The sequence below is a fragment of the Argentina anserina genome, chromosome 3 (assembly GCF_933775445.1).
Source record: "Argentina anserina chromosome 3, drPotAnse1.1, whole genome shotgun sequence".
Lineage (NCBI taxonomy): Eukaryota > Viridiplantae > Streptophyta > Magnoliopsida > Rosales > Rosaceae > Argentina > Argentina anserina.
The window spans coordinates 11412606-11432882 of NC_065874.1; the positions used below are offsets into that span (position 1 = coordinate 11412606).

General features: G+C 36.0%; 1 protein-coding gene across 1 annotated transcript; it reads right to left on the reverse strand.

The window, feature by feature from the left end:
* Positions 1-13929: 13929 nt before the first annotated feature.
* On the reverse strand, positions 13930-16331 carry LOC126789173 (uncharacterized protein At4g28440-like). The gene is made up of 2 exons (XM_050515264.1): positions 15971-16331; positions 13930-14404 (listed from the first exon to the last, which is right to left on the reverse strand). Exons 1-2 carry the CDS (start codon positions 16239-16241, stop codon positions 14214-14216), a joined length of 462 nt encoding a protein of 153 aa, XP_050371221.1. The 5' UTR covers positions 16242-16331; the 3' UTR covers positions 13930-14213.
* Between the last annotated feature and the right edge of the window lie 3946 nt (positions 16332-20277).

Here is a 20277-nt window from a genome sequence, read left to right on the forward strand (position 1 = left end):
GTGATGGATCGGTTTCTGCTAAGTTTTCTGGTCAATGAAAAGGATGGAGGAATAGAACTAGAGGAGGCAACTGTTTGCTAGGACTGAGAAATTTGAGTAATACTCAGACTTTTGAGGAATCGCTAAAGTTGGAAAGTCAACATAATTATTGTTAACGTAAAGAGGACGTAATGTAAATCTCAAATGAAACTGGACAAGAAGAAGAAGAAACAGTACTACAGATCGATCAAAGAGGAGATTGGAGAAAGATGTTGTGACACTATCAGTACAATGATAATTTACGTACAACGTTGAGATTTTATTAGCATTACGTAACTTTATGTATTTCTTTAAAGAAGCCGGACCCCTATATATTTTTTTTTATTGCCAATTTGTTATCTTTGGCCCCTAATGTTAAGAGTTAAAATGAGGGTTAAAGTTATATGTTAAATTTTGAGTTTTAATTTTATGAGATCTCGATAATTTCAAGTGGTTTTGAACAACATCCAGAATGACGGCTAATAAGCGTCGTAATTGAGGTGTGATATTACAGCTAATATATCACTCGGGCAGAAAAGATGAGAAGAAATAATCTCGACAAGTGAAGCATTCTGTCATTCTAAGTTTCTAACTCGACCAGTCGTTCTAAGCAAGGAAATATGTCAATATGTCGTCATATCTTTGTTTGGAAACAGATTTTTGTTTTTTTTGAAAACGTTGTTTCCATATATAACTTAGATAGAGTACGTTCACGTATGTTGTGTTCGTAAAACTGTTCTAGTCGGTTGCGGTCAATGATCTCAAATAATTCTTCAATCGGCTATCATCATTGTTTCAATACAAAAAAAAAAGGATGATGATTCTATAGCTATCAGCATTTGTCAATTATCACTGTATATATACAACACCTTCCCGACACATCCGTTTAATTAATTCTACAGTAAAGGGAATGACAGTGGCCGTTTTTGGAATATGAGCAGCGGTTGGTTTTGACCGTCAATATACCGATCTCCATTGTCAGAAAGCTAGGTTTTGGCTCAAGTAGTACCCTGCAAACGGGTGATGTCATGATCGAAAAGAAAACCGATAAACTTCTTTAAGGCATATCACTCACACCCCAAACTGATTTAGAAGGATATCTCTACTTGTTGTCAGTTGTCGATCACTCTTCTATGCACCGGGCACTGTTCTAAAAAGCGCCGCCTAAACCGCCTAGGCATTAGGAGGCGGGCCACGGCCAGGTTTGAGAGATTTGGTTTTGCCAATAGGTTTTCATGGCTACGGGATTGACGTGTTCTAGTGGCCGGTGGACTGAGAAAGTAAGTTTAACAAGTATATCAATAGTCAGGGGCTGACGCACATGGGGGCCAGTGGGGGCAGACCCATTCAGTTTTTTTTCAATCAATGTACAAAGCATATATATATATATTCATGTATACTTGTCTGATATTATTCATAATTTGGCGGTCTAGTTATTTATTGCTCACTTATACTCTTCATACTTCTATTATTAGTTTAAAAGTTTTGATAATTCTAGTATAGATTTGTGTTAGGATTTTAGATTTAGTTACTGTTGTATTTTATTTTCTTCATCAAAAAATTAATATCTTCTTCATTAAAACTAAAACTGTTATTTTCCTCGTACCTCCATTTATTAAATTTTCCGTTCAATCCTCTTTAATCAACAATTAAATCTTCGAATGCGACCATTTTTCCTACTCAATTTCTTTTTTATTTTTATTTTTTTTACGTTCACTCCCCGAAAAATCTCCTCTTCTCCAAATATTTTTTTTGCGCTTCGCACAAATTAAACTATATTTATTTGCCCCCAGATTGTTCTGCGGCCGCCACTGTCAATAGTAAAGAAGTGACTCAAACGCAGCCTTGAAAAAATGCAGTACGTCGTTTTTAGTTACGTTTGACCGACGTGATGCATATATGATCAATTCTTTGTTCTTATAGGTTAGCATTTCGTTTTCCGAGCAGTGTCACTAACAACTTGATTGAAAATCCTACCGCGTGTTTTAAATTTGTAAATAAAGTCTATCTCTCATCACTCTCTGTCAATTTGACTTCATAACAGTTACATACTCTATCATCATATTTCCACTTGCACGTGTACGAGTCGGAGTTAGGATTTCATAATAGATTAGGTAAGAAAAAAAATTACGATTATTTATGAATTATATATACAAATTTATGTTTGACTAATATTTAAAATTTAAATTTTTACACTAAAATTTAACTAAAAATATAAATTTTTAATAATTTGATGTGGGTTACAGCCATGTAACCCGTGTGTAGCTACTTGTGCACAACAAAAGAGTTGAATGCATACAAGTGATACAACGGGAGACAAACGTAGCTAATCATGTAAGAGACCAGTCGAGTTGAAATCTCCAAAAATGGGGGAGGAAGAAGTCTCTTTTTGTTTATATTTGTAAAATTACATTGTTCGAATTCCTAATACAATGCCGGTCTTTTATATGTAAACTATAAAATATTTGCACCCACATGTCGATGAAAAGACCGTCAAAACATTAATATGTGAATTAGATGTTTTCATCTGATACAATATCTACATGTCGATGAAAAGACCGTCGAAATACGTATATTAGATCGATGCATTTCATCAAATACAAGTTAAAGTCAAAACTACATAAGTCTCATATTAAATTTATCGGAGATGACTTAATAGATGTGTATACACTATACAGACACATACACTTATACACATTCTCAAAAAAAAAAAAGATTAGAATGAATGTCAGCTAACATTTTAGTAGAAAACTCAACGAATTCTGGCATGGAGTTATAGGTACCCGGCCTACAAACTATGAACAGTTGAGTGTTGACAATGCGCATAGAATTTCATGAGACTTCCATTCAAACTGAACTAAATAAATTATTACTTAGCTGATTAGGAAAAGGAAAGTAGTATCAACTAATACTATTGCTTACGTTTAATCATTGTGGTTTTGTCGTTTGGATGGGTAACACTCTTCCCCTGCTCTTATCAGACGTGTGTGTGTGTGTATCATTTGTAATTAGTATACTATTTCTGCTTTATTTAGTGGGTGGAACTTTTATTCGCACCGTATGAATCTAAATGAGATCGATATTAATCCCTGTGAGCATATCGATTGACAGATCCACCTTAATTTTATTAATTTGTTGGTTGTGAGTTGTGTAATAGATACAACTTATACAAGAAGAAGCTAATATTAGGGCATATAAGAATGGAACATTGAATTGTAGCTATATATTTTTAGCCCCTGCGACTTACGTTGCTGATTCAATGTTCTGATGGTCGCTTCCCAGCTAATAAGTCCGTCAACTTTTGGCCAGCCATCACTCGACGACACTAAATGTTTAGACCCACCATCGATCCTTCACAACTCAGCCGGCCACCACTCTCGACCTCAAACAACTTCGATTCCATCATGGATTGATTTGATATATAGATGTTGCCCTTATGACGTGCAAGATATATTTTCTTAAGGGTAATTTATAAATTAGTATCAAATGACAACTTAAATTATAAAATGGTGCCGTTATTATCACCGTATAATTTATTCTGCTTACTCTATAAATTATTAAATTATTGAAATATTAAAATATTCTGATATAAAATTACCCTAAAGGACAATAAATTATTAAAAATTACAGTTTCTTTCTTAATACTATCTTTTATTTTGCATAAAATGTACTTCAACTTAGAGATTAAATTAAATTAGATTTCATTTTAGCTGTTATAATTCTTGTATTCACGATTCATTCATCTTTTACCATTCTCAATATTCTTCTCCATAATAATAATAATAATATCTTCTACCAATATCACCAATACGTTTAATTAGCATGTCTAACGTTAAGTTCAACTTATACATGTGTGATGTGTCACATGTCTCTTTTTTGTTTTGAGATTTGGTTTGAAACCTTAAATCATTTTTTTGTTCTATGGTTTAATTGAATGATTAACTGATAATGAATGGGTACTTCAATTTAACACAATCGGGTTAGCTTCATTCGTCTGGTATAAGACACTAAGACCGAAGTCAATAGCTCATGATCTTTTCTTCGTCTAGTATAAAATAAATATGGAATTAAAAGTGGCAAATGGGTGAACAAAGTAGATTGAGAAAATCATGGTATGTAATAAGATATAATTTTGTTTTCCATTTTGAGATATTGTTTGGTTATAAATTGAGACCGGAATGGAAATAAAAAATGAGATCCAATAGGAAATGAATTAATAAATGGAAATAAAAAATGAAATCCACCATAAATCCTGAATTGAATTACTTAGTTAGGGGTGGTATTTCAATTCTATTTACCATGGTAAAAACAAAATTATTAAAAATATCCCTTTAAAAATAAATTATCCCTCTATATTTGTTTTTTCTGCAATTATTTAAATTCTTATTGTTGCATCATATATATAGTTGACAACTAGTTATTTAAATTGTTCTTTTCTTGATCTTCCTTTTTTTTTCTTATTCTACTTTTAACTTTTGAAAGTTAGACATCATATTTAGAAGCAAGTGAGATTGTTGTTTTGTCAATCTCCGCATGCAAATTCTTGCGTGTTCATCAAGTTTAGATAATAAACTGTAAAAGGTGTAAATAAAAATTACAATATATATTCCATTCTTATGAGGACATGTTTACTAACTTGGAATGAAACTCATTAAGAATGAAATTCATCATGAATGAGAGACGTAATGGATTTGGATATGGTTCATCAACAGGCCTTTATAAATTTAAATAAGTGACGAGCTGGGCCAGGTATTTTCACAAATATGAAGATCCAAACCCGCCCACCTAAAACGGGCTTTTGCGGGCCAAGTCTTGCGGGCTTTTATGGGCCGGGCTTTGTGGGTTTGTATTAGAAAAAAAAACATAATACTCTTATTTAAGGGTTTGGAACAATACAAGAATTATTATAAAACATTCTAAAAAAAGTTACAAATAAATACTAGTTTCAAAATATTGTAGATCAACACCGATAGATGTGATCGAGATATATATATTTAGGGACCCTGTAAAAATTTCGTCTATTTTGAACATGGTTTGATCGTTCGTACCTACGGTTAACAAAAAAAAGACGTTTTGACATATAAAACCCCATTAACCGGTGCTTTACCAAATGAGTTTCATATAAACCACAAACACACGGCGTTACGGGATGAAGACCGGATTGGCCGGCCTTCAACGCTCTGATGCCTAAGTCAGCAAAGATAGATTATGATATGTGTTAGTGGAGGATAAGAGACTTAGGAGGCTTCCCTTGATGTGGAGAGGAGAGGCGTATTTATAGAGATAAAAAAGGTGTAACCAGTGAACTTACCAAACTGCCCTTGTGGGCTAATAAAACCTGCAGTGGGCTTTTGGCCCAATTGAACCCTAAAGCGGTGAGCAATCACGATGTTTAGCCCATTAAAGGGCGTAGCGTTAACACTCACTTATTTTGTAGTGTAAGGGAAACCTTCTATATTATTATGTTAGACTGTTCTGTTTTAGTCTTTACTAGTTTAGTTTTGGGATTCATAACTTGTTCAATAGATAAATTTGTTATTTTTATTTAAATTTGCAGTTGTGAGATGGAGAGATTTTATTAATGAATATCAAGCGAGATATCATCTCTTCTTATATAGAATAAAAGATCAAAATAAAGACATGTAGAGATTAATTTGAAAGAGCAAATTAAGGATAGAAGTGTAAAAAACATTTTGCGTTTCACACAAATAAGAGTAATTTGTTGCCCCCACTCATATAAGTTCCACCACTATTTGCAAGTACAATTGTCCTAAGGGTGCGGTTATTGTTACCACATAGTCTACTTTGTTCATCCCACATTCTCTTTACACCCCAATTTTATTTTATTTTCTTCAAATTTACTTTTGTTCACCACATTTCAATATCTAAAATACTCTTTTTCAATAATACTTTGTTCAACCTACATAAAACTTACTTTGTTCACCCATTTGCCACTTTTTAATTTCATAATTATTTTAATAATCACTAATATGAAAAGATAATGAGCTATTGACTTTGGTTTTAGTGTCTTATACCAAACTAATGAAGCTAACCCGATTGTGTTAAATTAAAGTATCAATTCATTGTCAGTTAATCATTCAATTAAACAAGACCTCAAAACAAAAAAAGAGACATGTGACAATCACATATGTATAAGTTGAACCTAACGTTAGACCTGTTAATTAGACGTATTGGTGATATTAGTAGAAGATTTTATTATTATTATTATTATTATTATTATTATTATTATTATTATTATTATTATTATTATTATAGTAGAAGATAAATGAATTGTGAATACATGAGTTGTAATATATAACCACTAAAAAGAAATCTAATCTAATTTAGTCTTTAGGTTGTGCATCTTATGCAAAATAAAAGATAGTGTAAAAAAATTGTAATTTTTAACAACTTATTGTTCTTTAGGGTAATTTTATATCAGAATATTTTGATATTTGAATAATTTAATAATTTATGGGATAAACATAGTAGAGTGTGGGGAGGCAATAACCGCACTGTATGTAAATTCCATTCAAACTTACTCTAAGTGATTGGAAAAGGGAACCGAATCTAGTATACTGTTGCTTACGTTTGATCAATATGCTTATGTATTTTGGATGGGTGACACTGAAAGCCCCTAGCTTCCCCGTCTAATTGTATTCATTTGTCCCATCATGTACATTAGAAGCCTATTTGATGGTAATTTTGTGGGTGAAACTGTTAATCGTGCATCTACGAATTGAATCTATACATATCTCATGATGTTAATCCAAATGGGACACTGAAATTTAGCTATGTTTAGCTGATTAATCAGCTCGTCGAATTAATGAATTAAGTCTCCAATTCAATGTTCTGACGGTCTCTTCCCAGCTAATAAGTTCATCAACTTCGGCCGGCCATAGGTCGACGAACACACTCATTTGTTTTGACCTACCATCGATCCATCACAAGTCAGCAACCAGTTTCGAAATCAATCTTGTATGATGGATGATAGCGCTCTTGCCCTTAAGACATGAAATTTATATTATCTTTTTTGTGTTGGCGTGAAACACGATTCCGGGATTCACGGAGTGAATTACGGATTGTTTTTGTGAGTAGACTAGTATATATGTACATCATGTGTGTATGAATTATTATCAAGCAAGTGTAAATTGATATTCCACTTGGTATCAGAGCCTCTTGCTCTGTTTTTCTGGGATCCTTTTTTGTTTTTCCTTCTTTCCTTTTTTTCCGGCAACTAGGTCGGAGCTTCTGTTTTTCAGCTCTTCAAGGGTGTGGGGCACTGTCACCAGCTCGGAACTTACCCGGAGTCGTGACATACCTGGCAAGCTCCTCCTCCACCTATACCCGAAATCGCGACACCACGTTCCGGCCCGAACTCGCTACTCCCTCGCCAGACTCCGCTGCCTCTCCTCATACTTCTTCACCTCGCCGTCGTCGATCCGCTTCGTGATTATCCCAGTGAACAGTGCCTTGAGGCGGTCCTCGAGCTCCACGCTGTCCGACGGCACCGAGACCTTGGTGTTGAGCCAGGGGAGGAAGCTGTGGACCCAGTCGAGCTGCGCCTCCCACAGCTAGACGATCGCCTCGAGCGCGTCGCACCACTACTAGTAGAGCAGCGACGCCGCAAGCTCCACGCTCCGACGTTGAATTTCGTCTCTGAAACTGCATCTTCGACCCGCCCGACCTGCAACCGACCCGGCCCGCATTCGATCCGACCCGCATCCGACCGGACCGCTCCGACCCGCTCCGACTAGGGGTGGGCATAAACTGAATTAAACAAGTAAAACCGACCGAACCGAACCGAAAATATGGTTCAGATAACCGAACCGAAGAGATGTAGTTTAATTATGAAGAAAACCGAACCGAAACCGGTTTAAAAATGGTTTACGTGATCAAACTAACCGATTTAAAACCGAACCGACCGAATTTAATTTAATGATTTAAAAAATAATAAATAATGGGTATTAGTACAAAAAAACTAATAAAACTTAACATAGAAGGTTGGTAGAGCGCATAGTTGTTATATTCTAGGTCAGGAGTTTGAATCCCAACATTGACATTTTAATGTTTTATTGAAAATATATCAAAATGAGAAAAATATAATCTTTACATAGTTATTAATGAGACGTGTGTGTGATGTACTGATTTGTGACATCATCTTTGGGTAGGAATTTGAGTCTCACCTCTTGAAAAATTAAAAAAAATTACGTATGAGGTGTGAACCGAAACCGAACCGAAACCGAACCGAATGTTTCGGTTTAGATTAATTTGATTTGGTAAATGGTTTGAATTTCTAGAAAACCAATTAAAGTGGTTCGGTTTCGGTTTAGACTAAAAACCGAACCGAACCGATATATGCCCAGCCCTAGCTCCGACTCGGACCAAAATCAATCCGGTCCACCCGACCCAGTCCGGTCAGAATCAGCAGTCTTTCTTCCTGGAAATGCAAGTGCACCATCAGTGCAAGTGCACCGGAGACAGATTCAATGGCATCTAGACACCAAACGGAGGGTTCTACATTTCTTGATGTTCAATTAGTTCCGAAACCAGATATCTATGGTGTGGTTGGGCATGATCATTATACTCCTGGAGGAGCACCAACAACTTCCATGGTTGGCCGTAGTCAAATTGGTATGGCTTTTAATATTTCTCACTCTATTAGTTTTGGTACATGGATTATTGATTCTGGTGCATCTGATCATATGACTTATGATAAATCTTATTTTACCGTATTGTCCCCTCCACCCGTACCCTATGTTATTAATGCTAATGGTGAGGCATTCCAGGTATTAGGGACAGGGTATGTTGGTATTACTCCCACCATAGAGCTTCACAATGTACTTTATGTACCTGCTTTATCTCATCATTTGATCTCTGTTCCCCAATTGAACGCTGACGCTCAGTGTTCTGTGAGCTTTTTTCCTATGTATGTGTTATTTCAGGATCTTCTCACCGGACGAGTAATTGGTCGAGGGTATTTGAGGGGCCGGTTGTTTCATCTGGATCTGACATACGCCGGGGAAAAACCAGGGGGGTAATCTCGGACCGCTTTACTCTCCACCTCTGACAAGCTAAGTGAAATTTGGTTATGACATCGTTGCTTAGGGCATCAATCTTTTAGTGTTATGAAAAAATTCATGCCTACTTTGTTTATTAATGTGGACGAGTCTTGTTTATCTTGTGATACATGTGTTTTAGGAAAGAGTCATCAATCTACTTATTCCCCTAGTACCTCTACTAAAAGTTTTCTTCCTTTTGAATTAATTCATTCTGATGTTTGGGGACTCTCTAAAAAGTCTACTGTGTCAGGAATGCGATATATTGTGTCATTCATTGATGATTGCACACGTCTTTCATGGATTGTTCTTCTTAAAACTAAAGATGAGGTTTTTCCCGCTTTTTGTACCTTCCATACCTCTGTCCAAACCAATGGTCTAAATATCGCTTTTGGTATTGTATCGGTCGAGAAGTAAAACGATATATCGGGGGATATATCGGTTTTATCGGGGATATATCGGTTTTATCGGATTTGCTTATTTTAAATAAAGTTTATAAAATTATACTTCACTGAAGAAAATAAATACTTGATTTAATGACAATTAAAGTATACGAACGACATCTAATAATAAAAATAGGCATTTAAGAATGATTATTTAGACTTGAAATTCATCATATATATTTAAAATATATATGAAAAAATGAAAAAAAAAATAAGTTTTTCAAAAAAAAAAGGAAATAAATATTAAAAAATTAAACAAAAATTGAGAAAATAATAAAAAAAATCAAATTTTGACCGATATATCAGAGTTTGACCGATATTTGACCGATATATCGGGGTTTGACCGATATTTGACCGTTGACCGATATAGTCAACCGATATGGCGATATCGTATCGTTTTCTAAATATCGCCGATATATCCGATATTTAGAACACTGGTCCAAACACAATATAATGCCACCATTCGAGTTCTTCGTTCTGATAATAGGGGGAAATATGTGAATCATGTCTTTCAGGAGTTCTTCAACACACACAGAATTGTTTATCAAACAACGTGTCCTTACACACCTGAGCAAAATGGGGTTTCTGAAAGAAAAAATCGTCATTTACTTGATATGGCTCGGTGTATTCTTTTTAGTGCCCACATGCCTAAATACATTTGGGGTGATGTTGTCATTACTTCCGCCCACCTCATTAATCGTCTTCCATCTCATGTCCTTCAGGGGAAAGTTCCCAATGAGGTGCTTGCATCTCATGTCTCATTACCATCTTTTCATAATCTTCCTGCCCGTGTTTTCGGTTGTGTTGCTTTTGTTCATCTTCCCCAACATCAACGTTCTAAGTTGGATGCCCGGGCAGTTAAATGTGTATTTGTTGGGTACGAAGGACATCAGAAAGGGTACCGGTGCTATCATCCCCTACCCGAAAGTACTATGTCACTATGGATCAAGGTTCTAAAAAACGCTAGGCATTAATCGGGCGGACAGCTAAAAACCAGCGCCCAGAGGATTAATCGGGGATTAATCGGCCCAAAATCGAGGCGGCCAAGGGTCTCCGGGCGCCTAGGCGGGGATTTTTAGAACGTTGCTATGGATGTTATCTTTTTTGAGGACATGAGTTAATTTTCCTCTTCTGATACTGCTCTTCAGGGGGAGAAATCATATTTTAAAGAGCTGTATCATGGAGAGGGGGAGACCAGTGAGCCAGTCGATATGGTAACAGGTTCTGTTGAGATTACCAATGTGTCAGCTACACAGGCACCACCGGAGGTCGTCACTCGAGAGATTCAGGTACCAGAAACTGATAACACAATTGCCCCTCATGTTTCCCCTACAACTGTTTATACCCCTGACCAATGCTCTTCTGGTATAGAAGATCACTCATCTGAGGTTAGTCATTCTATTAGGGATAATAGTAGACAATATATTTTGCCAAATAGGTTTACTCGGGGTCAACCAACAAAAAAATATGAACCTACCCTTCAGACTAAAGCCAAGTATTATGTGGCAAATTTTATATATACCAAAAGATTATCTAAGTCATATGAGTCATTTGTAAATCAAATATCTACTGTATAATTACCTAACAAAGTGCAAGATGCATTGAGAGATCCAAAATGGAGGAAAGCAATGGAGGAAGAGATGAAAACATTACAAAAGAACAATACTTGGGAACTTGTACCTCCACCATATGGCAAAAAGACTGTAGGATGTCGTTGAGTGTTTACAGTGAAGCATAATCCAGATGGGTCAGTAAGCCGGTATAAAGCACGCCTAGTAGCGAAGGGGTTCACCCAGACATATGGCATAGACTATGATGAGACATTCGCACATGTTGCAAAGATAAACACTATCCGGGTATTGCTCTCTGTCGCTGCTAATTTGAACTGGCCACTTAGACAGTTTGATGTTAAGAATGCATTCATTCATGGAGAACTAACGGAGGAAGTATACATGAATCTTCTGCATAGATATGTGGTCGCTTCTCCAAGTAACTCCGTATGCAGATTGAGAAAATCTTTGTATGGTCTTAAACAGTCACCTCGTGCTTGGTTTGGAAGATTCTCACAATTTATGAGGAAAATAGGCTATATGCAGAATAATTCAGACCACACATTATTTCTCAAACACCAACAAGAGAAGGTAACAGCCCTAATCATATATGTTAACGATATGGTAGTTACTGGTAATGATACTATTGAGGTGGACAGATTACAAAAGCAGCTAGCCACAGAATTTGAGATGAAGGACCTAGGTACACTCAAGTATTTCTTGGGCATTGAGGTAGCCCGGGGAAGTGATGGTATCTATCTGTGACAGAGAAAGTACATCATTGATCTACTAACGGAGACAGGTATGTTAGATTGCACTCCAATTGATACTCCTATTAAGCAGAACCATCGGTTAGTAGAGTACCCAGATCAAGTGCCCACTGATAAAACTCGTTATCAAAGGCTAGTTGGACGCTTGATTTATTTGTCACATACCAGGCCAGATGTTGCGTATGCAGTAAGTGTTGTGAGTCAGTTTATGCATAATCCGAGTATGGATCACATGGATGCTATTGTGAGGATTTTGAGGTACTTGAAGTCAGTTCCAGGGAGAGGAGTAACGTTTTCTAATCACAACAATATCCTTGAGATTTGTGGCTTCAGAGATGCAGACTGGGCTGGAAATATTACAGATCGAAGATCCACATCAGGGTACTTTACCTTTGTTGGGGGTAATCTTGTTACATGGAAGAGTAAAAAACAAAATATGGTAGCTCGATCTAGTGCTAAAACAGAATATAGAGGTATGGCTCATGGAGTGTGCGAATTGTTATGGCTTAGAAATTTGCTACAAGATTTGGGTATTAAGCCTAAATGTGTCATGCAGTTGTACTGTGACAACAAGGCAGCTATTGATATTTCACATAATCTTGTGCAACATGATCGTACAAAACATGTGGAGGTTGATCGTCATTTTATAAAAGAAAAGATAGACGCGAAGATCATTAGTTTTCTTTTTGTTCCTTTTGCCGATATGCTCACAAAAGGAGTGTCTAAAATGGTCTTTTATGATTCACTTAGCAAATTGAGCATGGTTGATATGTATGCACCAACTTGAGGGGGAGTGTTGGCGTGAAACAAGGAGCGAATCACGGATTGCTTTTGTGGGTAGACTAGTATATATGTACATCATGTGTGTATGAATTATTATCAAGCAAGTGTAAATTGATATTCCATTTTTTGGGGTTGTCGATCGGTCTTTCCCATATGCAATTTCAATTTTAGTTGGACAGTACTCTCACTGTGTGTTTGAAATAGTGTATTGCATAATAGGCTGCCCTTTCAATTCGGGAGTTAATGATGAACTAATATCACGGTGTTCTGGACTGGTTTAATACATTGAACTAAATCATTTTACTGATCGTTAAGCGTGAATAGAAGAATAGAAGCATGAGAGCTAAGCCGACGAAATTTCTATTACTATAAAACGTCCAACCAAAAGTTTTACCAAATTATGAATTGTTAAATATATTCTTTTATAATTTTATTCTCACATACAAATAAACAGAATGACAATTAAAGTACAAATATTTCAATAATGTGTTTTATCAAAACTATTATTCATAGAAAACATAATTACATAAAAAAATCATTCAATAATAAAATTCAAATAAAATTCTGCCATGGCGTTAGATCACAAATGTGTTTGATGTGTGTGAACAATCAGTAACGGCGTATGTATTTGACGATAAAAGAATAAAAACACTTTATTTGATGTCTTGAAATCCTTGAATTGATTGATTTGAAGAGATGAGGATTACGTCTTTCGTTAATGAGGTTTATAACAAGTTGAACATTAGTTTCAAATGTATCTGATGACTTTGAACCCCCAACACTACAGATTAGAGTGACTACTTTTTCTTCGTTGTGGATGAGGTATAGCCGACCCTAAATTTTGGGACCTCTAGGCGTTCTGTTGGGAGACGTTATAGGTTTGAATGGAGTTGCTTAATTGGATCGGGGGAGATTTCAATGCTTAATTGGAAAGCTAGTGTTTCTTAAATCGGTGATTGACTTTGTAAGGACACGAAGCTGGAGGCGTCTGTGATTTGATTTTGATCGGGACATTGTTGTTGTTGCATTAGTTCACCTTGTTGAATGAAATAGTGAAATACACAAAAATTATCAGGAGATCAGACAAGAGGAAACCACCCTTAGTTGTTGCCTTAGCTATGCAGCAAGATTCATTTCATCATTTTTAGTCATCACCGTAACTGCCTCATGTATATAAGATGATGACTTGAATTTTAAGAACCACCCCTCAAGCAAAGGCAAACCCGAAATTGAAGTTCTGAGTTTGAAATTCACTTAATACACTAGTGTTGGCATAATATAAAGGAATAGCTGGGTTCTAAAGATGAGAAGAAGGAACTGAAGCACTTTCTTAAGTGAGAAAATCAAGTTTACATTTCCGTAAAGGCACAAGCTGTTCCGGCTCGCATCCAACCAAACCCTACTTCATAATTATATTAAAAATCACCCAAGTCATTTTTCTCAACCAATCCCAAACAAGCATTTCACCAATATGACATAACCAAGCAGCAGTAACAGCATATTACCAGGAAATGGTAATAAAACCAACCATCAAAGCTTTATGAATTCTGATTCTTCTCTCAAAATATACCAGCGGCAAAGAGGCCCCATTCATTCATCCGCAACATTCACGAGCTCATATTCAACCAGAGAGAGATTGTTGTTTTCCTTGACTACAAAGTTTGCAGGCTCAGTCACCTCAATACGGCCCCATTTGTCAATTGCTAGCCTCATGGATCCCTTAAACATGTCAATCTTAGCATTCCGGAGAATAACAGTTGTATCAGGCTTCATCAAATCAACTGGAGAAACATGCAAACCACAAAGCAATGTAAGACAGAGAATAAGGAAACTGAACTCAACAAAGAACAGGCACCAAGAAATGCAGAAAGCCATAATTTATGTAGTATATAACTTCCTCAACATGATGATAAAAGGTTGTGAAGCATTTAACAGACAAGTGAAACTTATGTGGATTGATTATCTTTTTCACCTTAAACATATTGATAGAATCAACCAAATTTCCCGACCAATTTACCACATTATGTAACACTCAATGACCAAATGTCAGTTTCCAAGTATAGCAAAGATTACCACGAACAGATCAAGGACAGAATTACACAACGAGAACCATAATATCCTTATCTATCACGCCAAGAATCACCAAACTCTTTGTAAATTTTTTTTTTTGTAAAAATAAACCAATAACATAACATTAAGGACTGTAAAACAAAAAACAACAAAATACTATGCCAAGTACCTAGCAGAATAAAATTGTCAGTAAGGCTCAATTCAAACATACATGCAAACAAAGTCACATTGCCCTACAACAAGATGAGCCGCATCATGTTCAAAATATCAGGCCTCTTCATTTTGAGAATATAATCAGCAAACCACTGATATTATCTTCTTTAGTCAAACTTTTAAATAAAACTGTGTCCTAAGATCAAAAGTCACACATTTCCATCCTCAAAAGATTCAACATTCTGCAGATGTTTTATCACAATACATAACACTTTAATGATCCAGGCCCATTATATTTTCATCAAAAATAATAGAAAGTACTAGGATTTAATAATGCATGAACAACTGCTTAAAATTTTGAAACCATTTGGAAAAGGAAAAAAGAACTATTAATAGTAGATTCTAGCTGATAATATTACAGTACTAGGCTACTTTATTGTTTTTCTTTTCTTTCTTAACTTACACTCTTAAGTTTAAAAAGCACCCATTCTAGGATGCACCCTAATTTAAATAAAAAACTTAAAAAGAAATAAAAACGATTCCACAGTCCAAACCATGCTAATTGCCTTCTTCTCAGCTTTACCACAACCATAACGATATTGATCATTTATAACTGCCTACCTTTCAGAGTCTTTTTCACAGTTAAATTAAAAAACCATATGAAACAGCAGCAGTGCAGCAAACAAATAGTACAAGCATTCCATGTGGACATTAACAACCTCACAACACCAAGCCACTTCTACAAGCAGAATTTAGAATTTCAACCCCTTCTCACCGCTAACAAATCCATCTAATCTCCTTCAACAAGCTTGCCACTTCAGCTAGAGCGCATAACAACATTCCCATCCTAAAAAAAATTCCAACACCCAAGTTTGATGACCTGACAGAGACATATACCTTAACAATAGCAAAACAAGACAATGTACTAAACCGGCATCAAATGCAACCCGAAAGGCCGCAGGAACAACTTATTCTAATTCTCGAAATTCCCAATGCCCCTCAATCTCATTCTCAACACATACATGTAGCCCCAAATTTCCCACACATTTCACATTAAGCTCTCAATTCTATAAACAAACCAAACCAAACCAAACAGATAAGAACACAGAGATAGAAACAGCAACCTTGATCATTTCTAGCAGTGAAGAGAATGGACCCGGTCTCATCCCCGATGAGACACTCGGAGATTCGAGTCTGGCGGAGGTGCTGCGACACCGATCGGCCCTTCTGCAACACGGTGGTGGCGCTGATCACCTTCACGACGAGAGTGTGGCCGCTCGTTCCGGGCTTGAGATCGCTCACCTTCACGAACACGGGCTTCCGGAGCCCCGGCTTCGCATTGCTCTGCTGAGCCTGTTGGGCCGTCGCTGCTGGCCCCGCTTTGTTGGACGACATGGCTTCTGTGATTAAAAAAAAAAAACCCTAAAAATCCAAACCCTAGAGAAATTGTTCCCAATTTCAGAGAGAGAACTCGGAGACCGTGTGGCTTTTCCAAGTCTTTCTTTGTTGTTCTGTGAGTGTGGGTTGGTTCGGGTTTGGTGCTCCCTTTTTATTAGAAGTGTGTGAGTATTAAGTATTAACTAGTATTTAATTACGATGCTTTGGTAATTGGGCATTAACTATTAGTTATATACTACATAAATTATGGCAAAAATGCGAATTTAATAAATCTGTCCATAATTTTCAGTTTACATCATGAATTTATATTTGAGTCAATCTATCTTCTAAATTTGGTAAAAATTACCGATTTCTAATTCATTCGTTAAATTTAATGTTTTCTATCCAATTTTAAGTCACATGTCACAATCATACATTTGATAGACAATATTATCATTATATTTATTCATATTTAATGATGAAATAAATTAATAAAATTACTTAAGAGGAACACTTGCTACCATGTTTTTTTATTTTTTCGTAACATGTTATTAATTTATATATTTATTATTTTACGTGATATAGTATGTTAAAATATATTAAAAATATATAAATAAATACATAGAGAATTAAAAATAAAATGTGTATATATATATATACACAACACACTATATTTGAATGGATGGGTATGTTGAATAAATAATTCAAAATAAGGTCAAATATGTAGAAAAAAGATGTAAATAAATAATTTAATTAAAAAAATAATCATCTTTTTAAAGAATATTTTTATTTATTTTTAAGAAAAATATAAATATAAAATGATAACATTACCCCTCATGTGCATGACATGTGACGCAAAATTGGATAAAAACAGTTAAATTTAAAAGAATGTGATGCAAATTAACAATTCCAGTCAAATTTAGGGTGTATTTTGGTAATTTTGTCATAAATTATTGAATAATATTTTGCTGTGATGATTTACTCGTATATATCTACAAACTAAACAGTAGATATATATATATATATATATATATATATATATATATATATATATGAGATCGAAATCAAAGAGTTCATCAACTAATCTTTAACAACATGACCATCATTAGAAAGAACCCTTTAACTATTGATTCATATGTTTAGAATGTGGGTAGGTGAGAGTCAAAAGACCATTGGGTCCCCTTTGCTATTCCAATCCCTTTGGTATTTGGGCCTCATGCTATTCAAATCATCACCTTCTTTTGAAAATCAAATTATTTTTTTAGGAGAACATTAGATTAAAGTGAATTTAACATTTGGTGTGTTTTACAAATTTTGATCTCGTGTGATCACTGTGATGTTATGTGAGATTATAAGAACTACATGATTTTTAGAATCACCCTCTTTTACACAAGCTCATGGCAAAAGAATTTGTGTGGAGTCTGCTGATCCTACCTAGCTTTACCATTTAGGTCTGCCTAGTACCGCCTAGTTGCGCCATTACCTCCGCCTAGTATGCTTGATGACCCAATTGTATAAACTAGCTCCGTCTAGCGTTTGCCAAACATCGCCTATTGGAAATATATAATAATAATACCTATAACATATTTAAGGCATGTTTTTACTTAATCTTGATAAATATCTTGAATAACAAAAACAACTCAATTGAGCTTTGATGTTTAATCATATTGATAGTTTTGCTTTCATTGTATGCTTTCATAGTTTTGAATAACAAAAACAACTCAATACCGCCCAAGAGTCTTACTACGACTCAATGACTCAATAATACAACAATAAGAGCTAAGTAAAGTACAAATTAAAATAAAACATGTTAAAAACGTCGTACAAACTGCTCATATTAATATACCGTTATGTCATTAGTTTCTCATAAATAAGCATAGAAGTTGAGGGTCCGGAACGGATGAGGCTAGTAAAGTAATAATCTTAACGATGCATCATCAAAAACCCACCACGGTAAGAACATCATCATCTTCGGTAAAAATAAATGCTGGAGAAAGAAAATTGTCCCCCCACGTTATTCACTCCCTCAGTGGCTCAGTTCCTCCCCATATAAAGCCTTCCCCCATCTCTAACCTAGACCATCTTACCTCCGCAGCCTCAACCCCTTCGCCCCCACAGATCTGGAGGTCTTGCTTTAGAAAACTCTCAGGAACCCTCTTTCCTTTCTCCATGCCTGAGATGGTTGAGCCGTGGTCAGAAACTTTCTGCCGGGGTGATCCACCATGGCGATCAGTGGTTTGGGGTTTTGTAAAGAGAGGTGGGAGTCGTTCTGCAAAGTTTTTGTTAGTCACAACCAACAATGAGTAGAGCTGGGAGTTGTTCTGCAACTAGGTTAAACTCATGTGTTCGATAGAACATGTAAAATGCTTGAGATGGAGGAAGTAAATCACGGGTTTTCATTGGGTTATTGCCGTGCTCTTGGCGCTGTATGTTCGTCTCCAACTCTGTTATGTTCCGATTTGTATAGGGTTGGAAATTAACATACAGCAGCAATTGCATACAGCAGCAGAAGATCCATAATATCATGGTATCGTCAGTTGTGTTTAAGATTCATTTCCAGTTGTTTCTGTTTATAATTTTTCCTTGTCCGTCCTTGTTTGCTTTCTGGGTTCTAGAATGAAATCATATGTAACATTTTAATTTGCAGAGCTATGTGAAATAATTCTATGACTATTTGTTTGTGTGAGTTTGGTTGGTGTTGGAATATTTGTAGCCAATATGCAGAATTGTAATGAAGATGTTGGTTTAATACTTCAGTAGAAGTAGCAGTCTTTTTGCTTCATTTCCAGCAAGCATATCAGTATTTGTTTGATAATGTTACGATTGTTACCTGCAGCTAATTGCAACTTTATAATAACTTTGATGTGCCTGATCAATTTGTAACCTTATTGTTAGCAATATACCTTGGAATCACCTGTGTGATTGACCATATATCTTTCTTGGTTGTTTTTTGGGTCATTTTCTGTAAGATATATGATTTTGAGAAGATGATTGATGCATTACTCTAAATGCTCTGTTTAGTGGTTTTGCTTGGTGCTTGGAAAAAAACTGCCGCCTAGAGTAAAATGTAGATTCAAAATCCGTTATTATTGCAATATTGCTTGAAGGCTTGAAGCAACTCGGTAAATCGTGGTTAAGTGGAAACTTGAAAGTTGTGACTAAAATGCACAAGAAGATTGTGGGAAAAAAAACCCTTTTCATGGTCCCAAATGCTAAAACTGAGACAGAAAAGCCTAATGATCCTGATTGATTTGGGCATCACCACTTTACCGAACTCGTGTACCTGTTAGATTTTGCTGGTGTGATTGTTTAACTAGGATGGTAGAGGGATTTAGGATTTCGACTTTGGGATACGATCGTTTTTGTCAACCAATCTCTGATTATTAATAACCATCAAAGTCTTTACGCTAAAATGGAAGGATATATCATATATGGTGGCTTCTTTCCATACAGAGCAACCATTCAAGTCGAATCTGCATCTTGAGAGGGTTTTTGGACAAAGAGAGGCTCCCTGCCTTGGTGTCTGATGTTTTAATAGATTGATGCCTCGGTCTCTGAAGTTTTAAAAGATTGGTGCCTTGGCATGGGAATCTCTACGGCGTAAAAAAGCTTCCATAACTCATGGTCGCTAATTTAGATGCTCTATTGTCACAGCCGAAAGCAACAATACCTTACAGTAATTCAACTGATCTTCGTTTAAGATCTCAAACCCTTCGTTCCTTCTCCTACTTATTCTCTTTCCTTACGCTGTGATAGATTGTGATGATGGTGTTAACTTGTTCGTGTTGTTTCCCCCAGCAGCTGCAGGGTGATCAGCCATGGCGGGTCATCACTGGCTTGGAGGATGGGGAGAAAGCTGGGAGTTATTCTGCAAATGTGAAGGGTATCGATTCGGGGGAGACCTCGTTCTGTTTTGTACACATGCTTCTTCAGTTTGTTTTTGTGGTGGAAAGCGCGATGTTTCAGACCCCTGGTGTTGCCGGAAGCTGATAATGGAAGCACAGGTATGAAAACAGAAGATCTGGGTCCTCCTCAAGTTGCAGCTGCGTCGACT